The 20200-nt window shown below is 35.0% G+C and overlaps 1 protein-coding gene across 1 annotated transcript; it reads right to left on the bottom strand.

Moving 5' to 3' along the window:
- Positions 1–15342: 15342 nt before the first annotated feature.
- LOC126625053 (uncharacterized) lies at positions 15343–16333 on the bottom strand. The gene has a single exon (XM_050294126.1). The coding sequence runs from the start codon at positions 16228–16230 to the stop codon at positions 15598–15600; it is 633 nt and encodes a 210-aa protein (XP_050150083.1). The 5' UTR covers positions 16231–16333; the 3' UTR covers positions 15343–15597.
- Positions 16334–20200: the final 3867 nt, after the last annotated feature.

Here is a 20200-nt window from a genome sequence, read left to right on the forward strand (position 1 = left end):
CTTTACAATGGACCTATCCATTTTGATTGTTTTCCAGACCTTACTATAAGTCTTTCAGACCCCCATATGCTAAAAGAACTCACATTAAACACCAAAACTTTAGGATACCAAGTCCTTGAAGGAACACAGCCCTTGGTTTTAATTTATAGAGTCTACTATAAAGTCACTGGCACAAATATGAATTTCCAGGCTTTAACCAAAAGTCTTAGAGATCATACACTCTTAATTCAAACTAACCAAGAAAATGCAAACACTAAAGTCCCTAGAACCAATAGGTGGTCAAATATCAGTCTACCTTCAGATTGGTGTTTGGTTAATGAAAGTCAGCCAGTAGCCATCCAAAACAGTTTAGTCAACCTAAACAACATAGAACAATATTTTGATGGGACTATCAAAATCAATTTTTAATCGTCCAGCCAGAAGATCTTGTGAATCAGTTCACTCACATAAATCTTTTGCTCTTAGCAGAAATTCTTTTTCTGGATCCATACCAACCGATAGGATGGGTCAAGATCAAGAATTAATCAATTCATTAGCCAATTGGAAACTGAAAGCAGTAGACACTAATTCATTCGTCACTCAACAAGAATTAATCAATGATTTGATTAATATCAAATTAAAATCAGTAGAAACATCATCTCAGGTTACACATCCACGATCCCAACCCCATACCCAAGATTAAGGAGAACTAACTTCTCCCACTGAATCTGATTTTGACGCAGGTCAGGTTCACTATCAACTTTTAGTTTTAAACAAACCCTTCAAACCAAATAGAAAACAGCTCAATGCTGATATTGAAGCTGAAGAAAACATTCCAAGAAGGAATATTTTCAGGAATAAATATACTCAAGAAGAAAAATTAGAAATATATAAAAAATGGAAAAACTTTATGGACACATAGATTTGAAGTATTTTTCTTCAATTATGTTGAAAAGTACTATGAGTCTAAAAACAAATTAAAGGTAATAACTAAAGAAAATTGGCTTAAAGAAGACAAGACTATTGTCTCCTCTGGCCATCCTCCGCAAGAAACGATTCTCATCAAAACTGCGAATACACAAGTTCCGGCTACTCCTTTTAAGCTTCCTAAGGAAGATGTAGGAGTTAAACCAATCATTGAACAAAATAACTTCACTAATCAAAGGCTTCATACCATTGGTAAACAACTTGATAAAATTGAAATTAAAATTGACAAACTTTCTCAACCAAAATCGTTAATTAGGGAAAAACCCCTGCTTAACTTTCCAGAGTCTTCTTCAACGGCAATAGCCTTAAAAACCATTTCCACAAGTTAAAAATTTGACCAAATGTTATTAGAATTAAAGAAGGAAAAAATAGTTCATGTCATAAATCACCCTGATGAATCCCAATCGGAAATATCTCATACATCCTCTGACTCAGAAACGGATTCAGATTCCATTAGAAAAGTTGAACAAGCTTTTGAAAATCTTGAACTCAAAAGGATTACCAACAACCGTGTTAATCCAACATCTTTTACAAAGAACTGGTATCCCAGACCTACTCCTCCTGATATTCAGTTTGAAGAAAGAAATATCCAAAATCAATTCTCAATCTTTTCTGATAAACTCCATGAATGGAATATAGATGGTTTGTTAGAACAAGAACTTCTCAATAAACTCCAACATATATCTATGGCTATATCACCAGTCATAATCTTAGCCAATCATAAGTTGTCGACCTTTTGGTCACTGGATTTACTGGAATGCTTCATTCCTGGTAGGAGAAACATCTCACTGAACAATCCAGAAATGAAATAAAATATGCAGTAAAAAGAGATGGAATACCCATCTTTGATGAAAAAATCGGGCAAGGCGTCCCTGACGCAATCAACACATTACTCATCACAATCATAGAACATTTCATAGGAACACCTAGCAATGTCACCACTAGGATCCACGACCAACTAAGTAACTTAAGATGTCCAACCTTAAGTGACTTCAGGTGGTATAAAGATGTTTTCATGTCCAGAGTCATGCTCCGAGAAGATAGTAATCAAACATTTTGGAAAGAAAAATTTATAAATGGATTACCAAACCTTTTTGCTCATAAAATTTGAAATGTTTTAGTAAACGAAGAAGGTATCATATCATATCATATCCTTACTTATGGAAATATAATTAATATTATCCAAAAGGAAGGTTTGAAAATGTGTATAGATATGAAAATTTCAAAACAAGTTAACAAGGATAAATCTATCACTAAATACAAATTAGGAACGTTCTGTGAACAATATGGATTACCTCCTATTGCTCCTTCCAACAAAAAGAAAAACTCACAAGTCTATCACAAGTATCCCAATAAATAGTCAGGTAGACACTACCCCAAATATAAAAAATACAAATCTAAAAATAAAAATTTTGAAACCAATAAGTTTTATGAAAAATCCAAGACTAATATATCTCAAAGAAAACCCTCAAGGAAATTTTTCCCTAAGGAACAAAAAGGAAAATGCTACAAATGTGGCAAATATGACCATTATGCCAACAAATGTCGAGTTAAGAAAACCATTAATCAATTGAAGATCTTTAAGGAAGAGAAATTTCAGTTAATCCAAGTTTTAGAATTAAAAGTCACCGATCATAGTCAATCAGAAGATGATTTGGAATTATCCTCTTCTGACACCCATTCCTCCAGTAGTCTTTCATCCAACATTAAAGTCGGTTGTACTGATACTTGTTACAATAACAAGATCTCAGTACTCAATAAACAAGAAGAACAAGAGAATCTTCTTATTGAATTAATTAGCAAGGTTGATGACCCAGAATTAAAAACATTTTATCTCCTGAAACTAAAGAAATTAGTTTCTTCTCAAGAACCTAGCACTAGCCAATCCCAACAAATTCCAAAAATCTCTCTTAGCACAACCTTGGAAAGGCTTAATAAGTATAAGAAAGAAATCACAGTTAAAGACCTCCAAAAAGAAGTCAATAAAATTAAACAAGAAATTAGGTTTCTAAAGTCTGAAAACCTAGAAGTCCGAACACAACTCAGTAGAGTCCAAACACATCTTTTAACAAACCCTCAAGAAGAAGAACCCAATAGTTCTTTCTCTAGTTCCGATTCAAATTCCCAGTATGAAGAAAAATCCACAGAAAATTTAGTCTTAAGTCTTTTAGACAAGATAAGAATCCAGAAATGGTATTCAATTAGAAACAATTGCTTTGATTGATTCCGGTACAGACTTGAATTGTATTCAGGAAGGATTAATTCCTACTGAGTATTTTCATAAATCAATAGAGATACTTAGTGCTGCTAACCGATCACCAATGCAATTAAAATATGAAATACCTAAAGCACATGTGTGTCAAAACAATATTACCACTAGGGTCTTAGGACAGAAGGTCACGTTTGAGTTCTACTTAGAAACAGATCTCAAAAAACTAAGACACTTACAGAAAAATAATATATCAAAAACCATTAGTATAATTACTAATAAGTCACAACACATTAATTTCTTAACAGAAGAAATTTATCACAAATGAATTGAAGAATAGCTAACAAGTAAGTCATTGTTAGAAACAATTGACAATTTTCAAAAGAAACTTATTAATGACATCTGTCCTGATATTCCCAATGCATTTTGGCACTGTAAACAACACATTGTTAAACTTCCTTACATAAAGGAGTTTAATGAATCAAAAATTCCAAGCAAAGTCAGACCTATCCAAATGAGTCAAGAAGTCATGGAATTCTGCAAAACAGAGATCCAAGAACTTCTTAATAAAGGGATAATTACAAAAAGTAAACCCCCATGGTCATGCCCTGCATTTTATGTTCAAAAGAACGCATAATTAGAAAGAGGAACTCCCAGATTAGTTATTAACTATAAACCTTTGAATGAAGTTTTGGAATGGATTAGATATCCCATTCCCAACAAAATAGATTTAATCAAAAGGCTTTCTCAAGCAGTTATTTTTTCAAAATTTGATATGAAATCAGGTTTTTGGCAAATTCAAATACATGAATCTGATAAATACAAAACAGCTTTTGTAACTTCTTTTGGACATTATGAATGGAATGTAATGCCTTTCGGCCTTAAGAATGCACCAAGTGAATTTCAAAATATTATGAATGAGATTTTTAATCAATATAGTCATTTTTCAATTGTTTATATTGATGATGCGCTTATTTACTCGAAATCAATAGATGAACACTGGAAACATTTGCATATGGTTGCTAAAATAATTAAATCCAATGGATTGGTTGTATCATCTTCTAAGATTAAACTGTTTCAGACTAATGTTAGATTTTTAGGATATAATATTCATCGATCTACCATTCAAACCATTGATAGAGTTATTCAATTTGCTGATAAATTCCCAGATTAGATTACTGATAAAATTCAACTTCAACGATTCCTTGGATCACTAAATTATGTATCAGAATTTTATCCTCATCTTCGTCAGCAGTGTAAATCATTGTTTGATCGTCTCAAAGATAATCCTCCAACGTGGTCTACCATTCATACTTCTATTGTTAAACAGATCAAGTCACATGTTAAGACATTGCTTTGTCTTGGCATTTCAACTCCCAACTCTTTCAAAATAGTTGAAACTGATGCATCTTATATCGGTTACGGAGGTATCCTCAAGCAATAAACTTCTTCCAGATCTCTTGAACAAATTGTTCGTTTCCATTCAGGACTATAGAATCCAGCACAAAGTAATTACAGTACTATTAAGAAAGAGATATTATCTATTGTATTATGCATTAGCAAGTTTCAAGATGATTTATTAAATCAAAAATTTTTAGTCCAAGTTGATTGCAAATCTGCAAAACATGTTTTACAAAAAGATGTTCAAAACATTGCATCCAAACAGATTTTTGCACGGTGGCAAGCCATATTAATTATTTTTTATTTTGATATTGTGTACATCAAAGGCAGCCACAATTGCATCCAAGATTTTTTAACAAGAGAATTTCTGTAGGGGGAAGAATATCAGGAAACAGCAGTAGCCAGAGAAAGCTTCCGGCCACTCTTCCACCTCCACCACCAGTAAAAAGGAATCTATTCCCGATTCCTCATCGGCTTTAGCCATCAATAACAGATTTACTCCCTTAGAATCCACTGTAGGACATATCCGATCAAATTACCAAAAGGCTTTAGCCAACCCATACGATCCATATTCATCAATGTCATCCCTTATGTAAAGAAAAATCCAATGGAATACCTCTTCAGCATCCCTAACCACATTGACAGAAAACAAACCCTAGAAAAACTAGCCAAAACAATCTTACCTCCGAATTTCCATCATATACCAACTGAATCTTTCAAAACCCTCTAATACTACCAAGCAATTCTCAGTGAGACCGAAAGCATTGCCATCAAACCCATTTACAGAAACACCCATGAAAACAAAATACTCTACCATTCCCTCCATATTGGAATATTCCTTACCGAACAAGAATGGGAACTCCCCATTTATCACACTAAATCACTCCATACCCAAAATGTTCTCATTCCTAACAACCATTATAATTACTTTGATTACATTCAAGCATGGGCCAACATATTCTTACACCAAACATCTAATTTTAGTCACTCTTGGTTCATCACATTTGACAAAAGTTTCAAGTTAAACTTCCCAACATGGTTTCCCAATTGGTGGTCAGCACACGGCCCAACAACTAGCTTACTACCCGAAGATCTCATGCAAGTTTTATCATCTGGTTTCTAGAAAAGGTTTGATCGAAGCCAGTTCGACGACAGGATCACTCTTCCACCGTTGTTCATGGCAAAATACAAGGAACATTGGATCATGAAATGGAACTACGTAGTTGAAACAGGACAAGTATACCGTTCCCAGTGGGTCAAATGGTGGGACAAGTTTGACTACCAAAAAATTATCAGTTTAGTCTCATTAGAATTTCCTATTGTTCATGTTCCAATAGTATCTCCAACAACAACAAAGGCATTGCCAGAAATTCCAAAAAACACACAATCATTATCAGACATTAGTTCTTCATCCTCCCTTAAAGAAAAAAACTAAATCATCCAGGTTTTCCAAAACAACAAGTTCGAAGAAAAAAGAGAAATCCTCACAGCTCAAGGAATTAGCAGATAAGATTATGGTAGAAGCAGGCTTGCTGCATAATGAAGAAGAAGACATAAATTCCGGCTCATTAGACGCTTCGTCTCAACCCGTCAAGTAGGCAGATTACCCAGAATCCCAAGACCCATTTGAAATTTGAAATTTTGAAAATGTAATAATTTGTAATCATTTCAGGGTTTTACTCATTTAAATTGCACAGTAAAAGCCATATGATTTCTCGCAGAAAGCAACATCAGCAGTAGCATCAATCATTCAGACATAACACTATTCATGAATAGTAAAATCACTTTTTACTATTCATCCATCATTTCAACCAACAGCAGCGTGAATCCACAGTGAAAACATCAACATTCGCCAGTCTTTACAGCCTTTGTCACATGCAAGCGACAGCCGGCAGTAGGATTCCCGGCCTCAATCATCTCACTCTTATCTACAAAAGAAGAATTCAATTTCAGAAGGAGGGGACTTTAATCGAAAATAGCTGAGACTTATGGGAATTCTCCTAAAAACAGAAGCCATTATTCAACTCCATCCCATATCCAGTAAAATTATCAAACAATTGTATTTTATTTTTAATCAAGGATGCCTGTGAGCACCACTGTTTTCCTTATCAATCTTCAATAGAAGAAATTGTAAGTTGGTTTCCAATTTGAAATAAAATTATTTTGAAATCTATTTCTGCATCATTAATTTAAATTCATTAATTTCATTATGAAAAATATTTTCATAACCATTGATTTTGAATGACATAAAATTCTTACACATAGTCAATTCATTGAGTATCTCAAATTCAAGGTAAATACCGATCAATCATTCATCATCTTCTTCCTTACTGTTTATAACATTTGGTATGATATCTGCACTCCCAATGAACATAATGACTATAGTCTTGATTGTTGTCTTCATAATTTCTACCATCATCAGTAGATATATACGCTCCTCACCCATTTGGTGTATATATGTGTGTGTGTATATATATATATATATATACACACACACTTTATTTATCATTCACTTGGTATGTGAAGATGTTTCATTTCGAAAATGAAAGATAGACTATACTTGGAACAAAATTCTTGAGACTGTTGAGGTGTGCTTATATAAAGCATATTATCAGCTTTTAATGCATTTTCAATCTGGTCTGTAATTTGTTTCAATTAGGCTCATGAAGTTTGATTACTCTTCATTTTCAATTGTACCAATTAGGGTCATAAAGTGGTTCAAAGAGCTCCAAGAGCTTGATTCACCCATTTTATACTTTTCATGTAAAACTTCTTTCAAAAGGCCAAAACATCTTTCATTGTAAATAAATTTAACCATAGGTAACAATCTTTTGTTGCATTGTTTAGGTGGTGAATTGCGCGGAAAATGGGGGAAAGGGGTACAATTTATTTAATTTGAGCAAAATAGTAGCATTTAAGCTTAGTTGGTTAGTGAGGATTAGAGTCAATAAGGCGTCATCTGTCTAGCTATATTTAAAATCTGAATTCATTGAATGATGAATGAGGTTGTAGTGAGAGAAATTAAGAAAGTCAAGAAAAGATCCATACAATATGTTGTATGTTGTGGGATATCTCAACATCTTAATTTCTACTCCCAGGTTGCTGAAAGTTTGTAATTGTACTTGCTACTTGATTATAAAAATGTAAAACAAAATCTGTACATGATTTACAAATTTCTATTTGATTTTAGATGCTTTTCCAGTGTAAGGCATATGTTGCATATGCATGTAAATGGTACAAATTGTTTTGGTTTTGGACAATAAGCTTTTGAGTTTTACAATCCTAGCAAGGGGATTGTGAGTCCAATAAATTTAGGGCTGCTTTGGTATTGTTGTGCTTTGAAAAAAAAAATTGCTTCTGCTGTGCTGTGAGAATAAGCAGCTATGAAATAAAGCAGTAGAGTGTTTGGTAAACTTTTTTCGTATAAGTGCTTTTGAAAAAAAAAAACAGTATTATAGTGCTTGGTAAACTTTTATGTAAAACAAATGTGAAAAAAGCTGGTTTTTCAAAGCTGGGTTTTGCAGCTTTGTGTTTTTGGCTTTTTTCACCCAAAACTATGAAAAAAAGCTGAAGCTGAATGTTTACCAAACACAAAAAAGCTCCCAGCTTTTCTTTATACCCATTTTTTTCAGAATCACCTAAGTACCAAACCAGGCCTTAGTGTTGAGGGATACAGTTTGGTTCTCCTTAATACATAATATAACAAAGGCCTAGAAATTTTCCTTCAAGGAATATGCAAATGTTTTTAGCACATCTTGGCCTGCAGTTTGTATGAAGGGGCAATAATGCATGTTATCTGCATTGGTGCATTTGAGGGTGTGATTCCGTTTTTACCGCCTTTTTAGGTTTGAACATTTGTGCTTGACAACTTAGCTGCTTGAACAAGAACAAAACACTTTTTCTGTTTTTTGGTAATTGCTAAAACAGGTGCCTAGCCTGTAGGACATATATTTTGCCGTCTTAACTGCACGGGCAAAATGTGTGAACTGCATGTTACTTCTGTTTCATATGGAAACAGGGCTTCTGCATATTTTTGCCTTTGAACATTTGTGCTTGAAAAATTAGCTACTTGAACAAGTACTAAACACTTTCTATGTATTTTTATTAAGTGCTGGAATAGGTGTCTGCCCTGCAGGGCACATATTTTGCCATATAAACTACACAATATGTGTGAACTGCATGTCGTTTTTGTTTCTTTTGGAAACAAAACTTTTTGGTCAACCATGTCTTTGTGATCAAGAGTGTTCAGTTTCTTCCTACTAATTGTGCAATGTCTTTACATGTTAGTTCAGTTGAATGCATATAGAAGCTAAGCTGCTTAACTTATCGACCTCATTCTCATGTTTCCCTCTGTTTATTTATGATTGTGTTGAATTTATTTAGGTTAAATGTGTCTTATTCATGCAGTTATGGCTGAAACAGAGGTTCTCGCTGCAACGCGCGGGCTTATTTTCTAGTATATACTAAAACCCAGTTGGGTTTTGGCACTGTTCATTAATAGTGTCAGGATGGAAATGCCCTCTAAATAATGGTCTTAGCTGTAGGGGTGGGCGCGGTGCGGTTCAGTGCGGTTTCGAGTGAAACCACAATCGAAACCGAAACTTTTTATGGTGCGGTTCAATGCGGCTTTGAAGCCAAAATCAAAATGAAACCAAACCGTTTGGTTCTGTTCGGTGCGGTTTCAAACGGTTTCGGTTTGGTTTTTGAGAAAAAAATGTACAATTTAAAATATACACCAAAACTATAGCAAAAAACAGCAACTAACATGTACCAAACCTGTGCCAAAGGTCCAAAATTGCAACAAATGACAACTATTAAAATTGAGACAACATCCAATGCATCAATGTGCATGTTTTGGGAGTTTAAGTTAGGGTAAATTAGGCTAAGAAAGTGAAAAATATACATGGGGATTAGTGGCTCTACAACTAGAGCTATGCTTCCTCACAAACAAGTACGATGAGACAAATGTTTGCAAGTCAACAGAAGACAGCTCTCAAACCAAAATGAAATTATTTAGGTCCTAGTAAATGTAGTATAAACCATAATGCTAGGACACTAAATTATCTGCTGAATAATTTTGGGTGAACTCAGGCAAACTCTACAGTCCAGTTAACAATTTAACAAGTGTAAGGAAAAAAACGGAGCATATAATAGGCAGAGAGTTAACTTATAATCTTATATAAACCAAAATATGATTCGTATGCAGTATAAGTTGATATATGAGCAATTTCACAAACGGTGTGGATATGAGCAATATATGGTGCGGTTTCAGTTTCAGTTTCGGTGCGGTTTTGAAAAATCCAAAATCGAAATCAAATCGTTTCTTTGCTGCGGTCCGGTTTTGAAACAGCAACCGTTTCAAAACCGCAAAATCAAACCGTTCAATGTGGTTCGATTCGATTTGTGTTTTGATTTTAGTTTCGGTTTTCGGTTTCAAGTGCCCACCCTCAGCTAGGTTTCTCTCGGCTTCTGTACAGTGAAATGGCTGTTTGTCCCTTTTGATTCAACGCGTCCATCATCCATGGATGTTTTGGCTTTAGTTATTCTGGATCTTTCTTTTGCTTTCGGCTATTCTCTCTCGCATGTCTCCAGTTGCTTTGTTTCTCGCCGTCCGTTTTTCCCCGCCTTCGCTTCTGTTTTCTTCATCGTGTTGCTTCGTTGTTTAAAACGTCAACCATTTTGGGTTCGATTCCAATAATTTTTTGGGTTTTTGGTTTGTTGAATCCGGGTTTTCCAAGTAAGTTTTCCATGTTTTTTTGGATCTTTTTTGTTAATATCTCATGGGCTTTGCTTTTTGATTTCAGAAATTTTGTGCTCATCTTGGGTTCGCTTCGAACTTGGTTGCAACCGATCTAATCCGGCGTTTCCAAGTGAGTTTTGCATGTTTATCAGCTTATATGGTTTCGATATTTTGTTTTTCGTTGGATCGTTGTTGTGTGTGTCTGATGCGTTTTGTTTTCCAGATTCGGGAAACAGTCCCTTTCAGATTTTTGGATTTTCGATTCTGATTCTTGGAACTCTCTGTGCTAAAGGTATATAAATGTATTATTTGTTTTTTCCTTTGTTTTCTTTGCGGCTGACTTTTTTTTTTTTGGTTTTGTTTTGGTGATTTGGGACTTTTTTTTGTGCGTGTTTGGGTTGTTAATTGGTGATGCATATTTTCTTGCTGATTTTTGTGCTAGCAATTTTATTTAAATCCATAGCTTCTTTTTTTTATTTGACTTGCTGTGATGGTTATGCTTGATTCATAAGATTTGAAATAGTGGTGATAAAATTGGAAGAGTGATATCTACGTTATTTTGGATTTGTAAAAGTGTTTTGTCAAAGTGATGGGTAAATTTTCATATGTAGTGTAGGGTCAAGTTTAATAATCATTAATGCGATTTGGTATATGTTTGGTAGAAACGCTATCAAATTGTAGATACACAGTTTGTTGGTGCAGGAGGGGGTTGGAAAATTTTTTCAGTATGTTTTTTATGGTACCTGCCTACTCCTTAATTAATTTTTTATTATTTCAACTTTAACCACTGATTATTACAATTCTTCCATTTTTGCTGGTGAAGGTACAGATAATGGTGTGGACTATGAAGGAAGCTTGCTTTGTGTTGGAAGTACGTTGATGTCTTGGGCTCCCATCGAAATCTCTGATATCACTCCTGATAGGTATTTGATCTGCACTTTTTTCTCCTTTCATTTTTTCAAATGTATACATGAAAACTTTGGGATGTCAATGATAACGTGTCTATATAATTGTACCAACACAATGTACCACTAAGTTATTTCGATGCATTTTCTACAAATTTAGGATTTAGATAGAGTAATGATTTAGATAAGGGTATGATGTGGCTGATATGAACGCAATCCACTTCTTGGCTTCATAACGTGGATGTTGAATGCATGCACTTTTTTAATTTTATATGCAAACAAAATCAAACCTTCTGTTTGCTTTTGTTTTTTTGCTTGCTTCTGTTTTCAAATTTATTTTATTATAATTTTTGTTTTGGGATTAATTACATGCTTAGAGTTTTAGTAGATTTGGATTAAATTTTGGTTGAACAGATTGTGCAGTTGCAAATCTTGATCTGATGGATAGGATTGTATAAAGAATTCGTGGATTTATCATCTAAAATTATTTATATTTTTAAGATTTTAAATTGTTTTATGATGCCAAGTTTGGTAGAAAGAAAACGCCGGAGCCACAGCAGAACAGGCAGTCCATTGCTGGAGCTGTGAGTAATGGGAGTTGTAATTCTCGTGTCACAACAAATGGGAATATGTGAAGAGAAAACTGACTTGGTCATCTATGAGCAATTTCAAAACCAGGTTGTGGATTTAATCTTATCATATGCTACATTGCATGGAAGAATCAGATATGCCTATTCATCTGCAAGGTGATTGTTTTACAGCTTAAAATACCGTGTGAATTTATTTCACTAACATTGCATTGGTTTTTTAATTTGATATGTTGTTTTGGTGTGTGAAAATCAAAGAACTTTTAAATATTTGCAAATTTGGTTGACAATTAAGTGCAATTCATTGTGGTCAAGGCATTGGTTTGTGGCCAGTTGGAATTCATTTTGCTAAAATAAGATAAATCTCTTTTTGCAGCCTGCAATTGGCTTTCAATTAGAGAACTGGACAAGGTTAATTTATTTTTTTTGTTCTTTGACCAAAGCTTTAAGAGCTTTGTATTAACACAGTCCTAAGGGATTCCTTGGATTATTTTGCTTGAGATGAGCTGTATTTTGGAAATTCTATGAATATAATTGACATGGATTCTTGAATTTATGAGTGTTCAATTAGGTTCTACTGAATTAACTGTTTTTGAGAATTTTTCTTTGTCTTTATTTTTTTGAGATTTGATGGTGTTTTTCTTTAGCCTGAATACCTTCGATGGTTCCTAGATTATATCTCCAACATTCCTTAGAAGAAGATGGTTGCTACTGTGTTGCATTCTACGTCCTTGGGCTGAAACCATACGTTACTGTGCATCCTCGCTGCTCAATGTGCTCATCAAAATATAAAAAAATGAATATTTTCAGTCAATTTAATTATCATTACGTTATATTATTTTTGTTTGTTGATTAATGTTTGCAGATATATGGAACGTTTGCAAATTCACTTCATCACACATACATTAAATGATTGCTAAGAACTCTTCCTCTGCTGCCATTATTGGGCCTTCTAGGACATTGTCTTCGGCGATGTATGTCGAGTCCAAGAGGGTGTGGGTGTGGACGGAGATTAAATAGGTTATGATGGCCACCATGAAAGAGGTTGGAAGACCTTGGTCTTAGGTTCTAAAAGCCATGAGCTTGCTGATGAGTGGTCCCGTAAGCTCATTAAAACTATTTAAGTTTTGGGTTTTGCTGTACAGCAGCACACTTTTTCCAGAAATGAGTTTCAGCTCAATAATCTTACTCAACCATTAAATATATATACTTATTCAAACTTTACTCTCATGTTACAGATGTTTTTACAGGGCATGTCTCAGCAACCATCAATACAGAATGCAACACCAAAAGATTTACAGGGATATAAATGGAGATTTTGCCATATAACTCAAGGTATTCTTAAATTTAGTCACTTTTAATCATCTATCTGTGAAACCAACTTTACTCTCATTGTTGATATTTGTTATACAACCACAAATCAAATATATACATCCCGTTATTATGAAACTAATGTTTTTTAGAAATATTAGTTTCTGTCATCATGTCAGCCCCCAAAAATGGAATTCCAATGGTAACCAACATATGTAATAGTATTTATATTTGTCGAAACCTATAAATAATATTCTGGACATTTTATTGATCTTACGATCCTTGCTGCAAAGTGTTTACAATTGTACTCTATTTTATGGATCTTACGATCCTAATCAATTTCTGTTTCTGCAGGTGAAGCTGAGTCTGGGTTGGAACGGCTTCATCAATGTGCAGATAAAGAGCTACAAGTTTACCTCAATGATAAGGAATTTCAATGAGTTTAGCACAAAACTTGCTCGATTGACCAGGTTATGTTCTACTAAAGATATTACACTACTTTTCTGATTGGATAAGTTGACTCGGGTCACAATGATATAGCTTTTCAGTTTATTAATACTAACATATTAGTTTTGCTAAGTGGGAATGCCATAATATAAATTTTATAGAAATGATGAATGGGCCAATTTGAAATACCAAATTCAGCTGATGAATGAACTCTTATATGACTGCCACTGCATATACTCATCTTTTATTTTATTGGGTTTTATTTATATATCATTTTTTTGGGTAAAATGCAATGTTGGTTTCGCAAAGAACTAACCTTTATCTTATCTACCGCTCTATACGCATGTAGTTTTCTCTTTTTTGGTACTCGAGTATTTGGTTGATTTATTTAACAATCTTTTGGAATATAGAGATTTTTTGCACCAATGTCTTATTCCTGGATTTCCTGATGATTTAGCATTGAGATGTTAGGCAAAGGTGTCTCATGGGAATCACAGATTGCTCAAAACTATCTTAAAGAAGTGGAGAGATTTGTTACTAGCTCAGACTATGCCAACTATGAAGCTATAGAAAAATGGTGCGGAAATTGGTATAATCCAATAGCTAATAAGTGTGCTCCTATGTTCGACACTTAAAATATGTCTAGAACTGATGTTACCATTACCACTTTCATTTTTACAGAAGGAAAGGTTTTTCATTTTCTACTTCATATATATTAGTTAATTCTTGCTAAGATTTGTCCAAACTGTTTTTGTTATGTCAAAGTTGAAACCGTTTTGTTATGGTTGTGAATAGATTTCACATGTATGTAAATTGTATATGTACACGGTATAACTTTCTACATATTTTATTCGATTTTAAAACCCGCAGCATCGCCCGGGCACTTTTGCTAGTATTATCTATAATTAATCGTTTGACCAAAAAACAGAAAGTCATTTACTGTCTTCTTACTAAACAATGGCAATATTATGGTAGGCAGCCTGAAACTGTCTTTAACTCATCCTTAAATGCAGCATCTAATAAAATAATTGATAGCTAACACGTGAGGAGCCCTGTGCGGATATTATAAGAGCAACTTCAGCGTATCAAGGCCTAGGGCAACTTCGTATTGAATAGCCTTCAGTGAACAATAATTGTCTTTAATGAATAGTAGTTGCCTATTTCATCTCTATTCCTAAACTGAATAGTCATGATAATATGCAATAAAATATTACTATTTTATATTCTATAAAATAATAAAAAATAATTTTATTTCAAATTTCGAATATGACTTTTAAATGGTCCTGTTGTACCATGTTTCATTAAATAAGAAATTACAACCCAAAGTATCTGAGAAAATATAAAGTTGTGGTGTAAGGTGGAAGATAATGATAAGATATTTATAGAAAAATTAATATTTTTTTTTAATTTTTAAACAATTTTCAAATTTTTTTATCAATTGTTTACATCTTTTTTATTTTTTATTCATTTTTTTCATTTTTTTATTAATTTTATAATGACGTCATACTGACGTCAGCCACGCATCATTTGGCCTCAGGCTCTTAGGCCACCAACTCCAGCTGGGCCTCTCACTTGGGCCCCCCCCTCAGCCCACACGCCCGCATGGGCTGGAGCAAGCAGCTTGGGATATTGGGTAGGAAAAATCAAAGGTCAATCGGGCTATTGGTTCCGGTGGAGTTGCTCTAGATATGACCCTCACTAACAATCTTCTAATTATGTAAGGATAATGATAGGGATACTAAATTATCAATCAAGCAAATATAAAGATATCTTAGATTTCCTTATCACGGTAACCAAGTTTACTTTTCTTAGAGACCTTATTTTGATTTTATAAATTCGTCCAAGTGGAGAAGATAAAATATTCGAATATTGTGAATTTAAATATAACCCTAAAACCTTTAACTTTAACTAAACTTAATAGAAACAAAGGGAGAGATAACAATACATATACCATTATAATAATAAATCAAGAACTAGTCCAAATCTAAATGCTCTAGCAAACGATGCAGCCAAGATGCACAGCTGCTCTGATCACTTGCACTGCAAACTTCTGAGCGTCTTGGATGACAGTTCAAATGCAATGGTGCAGTCCATGTTGGAAGACTTCTTCTTCTTCATTATAAGCATCAATTCAACCTTTCCCGTCAACTTAGCTGCGCTGTTGAGAGTCAACACCCCGCTGCTCAATTCACTGCCAAGATTCGAACTGCTTAATGAACTCGAGCTCAAGCTGACCTCTACATTCACTTTTTTGGTGGAAAGCATTCCAGCCTTGCTCTTGGGAATATCAACTTGCCCGACAGTCGCTCCTTGGTACAAAAACGTGACATTGCTAGCATCAAACTTGTAACGACCCCAGTTTGGGTTCTTGATCCTTATTTGGGTTGTGAATTTTGTGTCAAATGAAGGCGTTGCTGGGACAGAGTTGAGGTCTTGAATGTTGATATTCCCTAGCCTAACCTTCGGAGTCTTAACTTTCATGACGGTGAGACTAATCACAGTTATGACAATGATCTGAAACACAATGAAAATACCAATATAAACGGCCAATTTGATTCTCTTCTTGCGTTTCAGCTCATCAGCGGATTGCAAAGACTCGGTATCACTTCTTGTGTAACCATTTGCTGGTGCTAAGGGATCAGCCTGTCGAGTGCTCTCAGCCATCGTTCTTAGAATTCTTCGGATCTTTTGATGAGTGAAAGGAAAATTTCTCTATTTCTTGGATATGAAACTTTGAGTTAGAGGAAGTTGTTTGTGAAAGTGAAGGACGAGTAGTATGTTATATATAGTTTTTGGAGTTTGTACAATTTCAATAAGTTAAGTGGCGGAATGAACTTCCAGGAACATGTGAGTTTCAGGCAAAGAATTTTATTTCAGACACGGACACCAGACGCGTCCAAAGACACAGGCGGGGATTAATTATTGGCTTCTAGATGATCGATGACTTTGGTGAACTGAGGACCTTTTTAGGCTTTTGCTGAGTCATGAATCATGATACGGACATTTTAAATAATTAACATAAGCTTCCATTCATATAGCTAAAAGTCAAGAATCAATGGTTCTCGAGAGTCAACATAAGAAACTAAAAACAATTAAGGCAGCTACAGAATTGTTTCTTTTATTCATGGATAATAACAAAAGAACGGATATTCCATATAAACTTGCTTCCCTTCTGTTTTACAAAAGGCATTGAGAAACTAGCTTTGTTCTTACTTCCTCCAACATACATTTCTTTCATTTTTTACTTTGATTGGGAGGAAGGATAAAACGTTCTTTTTCTGAGACATGGGTAGTGCGGTCCACAGACCAGTTTGTACTTCTTGTAAAGGATAGTATTGTAAAAGACTCAGTTAGTGATAAAACTTATAGTTGGTTAATTTGTTGAGTTTGTTGTAATAGGTGGCAAGTTAGTTAGAAGGTTAGAGTTATGTGAGAGAGTGAAGATGTTCGCGTCAGGAATTTCCGTCGGGGATGTTTCCTGGCCGACGAGCACACAGCTCCCCTGGAGGTTGGCGCCGGTTGAGGGCTGCTGTCGGGCAAGTCTAGTCGGGCAAGTCTCGTCGGGCAAGACTCTTCAGGCTAGGCTCGTCGGGCAAGGATGAAAGAGAAGGACATCGTTAACTTTTGAGAGGTGCCTTTGTGGGGCCTTAGGTGTAGGCCTTGAGGCTCACAATCAAGGTTAACATTTAGGTGCTCAGGCGTGCCACTGCCATCTTTAGCATGGCAGATGTAAAATGGATGTCGCGTTTTAGTTGCATATATGTATGTATCCAAGAAACCGTGTTAGTTATAACAGGTGCCTTTGTGGGGCCTTAGGTGTAGGCCTTGAGGCTTCCCATCAATAACTAAACCGGTGCTCGAACACATCATATTTGTTCTCGTGATTGCCGGAGTTTTCTATCTATTATACTTCTGATTACCCGAGTCTAAGAAGTAGAATGAACCCAAATAGGTACCTTCGTGGGGCCTTAGGTGTAGGCCTTGAGGCTTCCCATCAGAGTTCATTCTTATACTTAGACTCTTTAGATTGCAGAACGGAATGAATCCAAATGGATGCCTTTGTGGGGCCTTAGGTGTAGGCCTTGAGGCTTTCCATCAGAATCCATTCCATGCTCAAGCGTTCTATGGTAATCGTAATATAATAGAAAGAAAACTAGAGGGTAGGTCGATTACTTGCTCCCCAAGTAACTTCGGACTTCTCGTTTATCAAGGACTGTCGTGGATGGGTTAAGTCCACATAAGGTTCTTTTTTATGCCTTGAGGCCAAAGACTTTTAATTGATCAGATTTAGATGCCCGAGGGCTTAGGACTTGGATCTGGTTTGAACACTGAAGATATATTCAAATCGGATTCAAGTACTGAGAAAACCTTTTATTAGTCATATTGCTAGAAATAACTTGCATATAACTGGAAGTATACAACATATTGAAAAGACAAAAACAAAGCAAAGAAGGTCGGGCAAGGTTAAACCTTATCGGGTAAGGTTGCTCGTCTTGCAGGTTCCTATCTTTGTAGTTTTGTCAAAGGTCTGGAAGCTTAGAGGGATAGAGAGAGAGAGATTACAAAAGATGAATCGATACTACAGCAAGGTTGAACAAGGTAGCAAAGCTATTACAAAGGGTTGAAGAGAGGGTTATCCCGAGAGGGATGAAGGCTTGTCCCGAAAGGGATGAAGGCTGACTACAGCTTTGTTTTGAAGGCAAATATGGCTTTGAGCAAAGTTTGTGCTTGCATTTGTTTGTTTGATTGAGTGTCCAAAATCCTTGTGCATCTGCTCCTTTTTATAGAGGTCTGGAGGAAACCCTCCTGCTGAGGTTTTGTACCTGCCCGAAAGAAGCTTGGGCAGCTTGCATTTCCTTTTGCCAACTTACATGTAGAAACAATATTAAAAGGGGATTTGCATCTCCACCACATGTTTTTAGCACATGTTTTCCCACTTGTAATAAACTAACATTTAAAAGAAGCAAGTTGGCTTCTTTCACATGTTCCTTGCCCGAAAGCTTGCTGATGCCTTTCCATCTACTTGCCATACATGCATGTATCTTGATTAAACAAAGGCTAGACAAACCTCCACCATCCAAACAAATGGGAAAAACAATATTATAGTGCCAAAACCCCCCACATGCAGCCAAATATCTTTCCAAGTTAGCTTTCTTGCATATTAATCCTCCAAATGCCATATTTTACCTAAATTGCCCAAATAAGTAAAAATGGGTATATTTTGAGTGCAAACAGTGCCCCCCAAGTTTTACAAATTTGAGCAAAGTTTGTGAAACTTATGACTCCTACGCTGCCAGGATTGATGTCGAAGGAAGTGGCACGTCTACCTCTTCGATCCTTCTGTCGTTGATAAACTTTGGCAAGAGGAGCAAAGCAATTGGTAGTGCAACTAGCATTGGAAAAAATGTTTCTGTCTGGCTTGTATTCCTTCTTGTGGATACCAAAAAACATGGGAGCAACCTCACTAGTTACATAGATAATACACTGGACAAATGCCCGAAGTCGGGCAAACTGAAAAACATAGAAACAGATGGAGAAAAGATAAACTTGGGCAACTACCCTTTTTATTCTTCTTTTTCTTTTTTGCCTCTTTTCATATATATAATAATATATAATAAATATTTATATATACATAAAGCCCTTTCGGGCAAAGTACATAATATAATATAATAATATAATATAAGACATATATATATATATATATATATATATATATATATATATATATATATATAGAAGGCCCATTCGGGCAAGGTGGAAGAAAGAGAGAGATGAGGAGACAGAGAGAAAGAGAAAGAGAGAGAAACAACAATAATAAAAAAAAAGAAAAAGGGTGAAAGAGAGGAGTGCCCTTTCGGGCAAGAATGAGACAGAAGAGACAAAAGAGAAAGAAAGGAAAAAGGAAAAAGGAAGAGAGAGAGAAAGAAATAAATAAAAATAAAAAAGTAAAAAGAAAGAGAGAGAGAGAGAGAGAGAGACCCTTCGGGTAACAACAAAAGAAAAGAAAGCCCAAGTCGGGCAAACTGGTAAACAATTTATTTGGGCAAACTGCCCATATATTTTTTTTTTTTTGACTTGGTCTCTTTCATATACTATAATATTAATATATATATATATATATATAAACACAGCCCTTTCGAGCAAAGCAGAGGACAGGACATAGAAAGAAAGAGAGAGAAAGGAAGAAAAAGAAAAGGAGAGAGGGAGAAAACCTTTCGGGCAGCTCACAGCAGCAGAAAGCCCATTCGGGCAAATTAAAAAAAAAGCAACCCTATTTTTTATCTTTTCCTCTTTTATTTACTTAAATATTATAATATATAATATAATATAATATACATATACATATATATATATATATATATATAAAAGCCCTCTCGGGCAAAATGAAAAGACAAGATGAGACAGAGAGAAAAAAGAGAAAGGAAGGAAAAGAGAGGAAAAGAAAGGAGAACTCACTTCGGGCAAAGAGAAACACCAAAAATGAGCCTTATTCGGGCATATTGGATGAAACTCCTTCATTGCCCATATGTTATTTTTCTCTTAACACTCAAATCGTTTTCTCTTTTTAAAATTGAGTGTAGAGAGATCAAACCCATCATTTAAATTGGCCATGCTATGTAGCTTGGGAACCATA

This window comes from Malus sylvestris, chromosome 6 (assembly GCF_916048215.2).
Source record: "Malus sylvestris chromosome 6, drMalSylv7.2, whole genome shotgun sequence".
In the NCBI taxonomy this organism is placed as follows: domain Eukaryota; kingdom Viridiplantae; phylum Streptophyta; class Magnoliopsida; order Rosales; family Rosaceae; genus Malus; species Malus sylvestris.

Coding starts and splice junctions, on each gene's coding strand:
- LOC126625053 (XM_050294126.1), bottom strand. CDS start 16,230: ATGGCTGAGAGCACTCGACAGGCTGATCCCTTAGCACCAGCAAATGGT.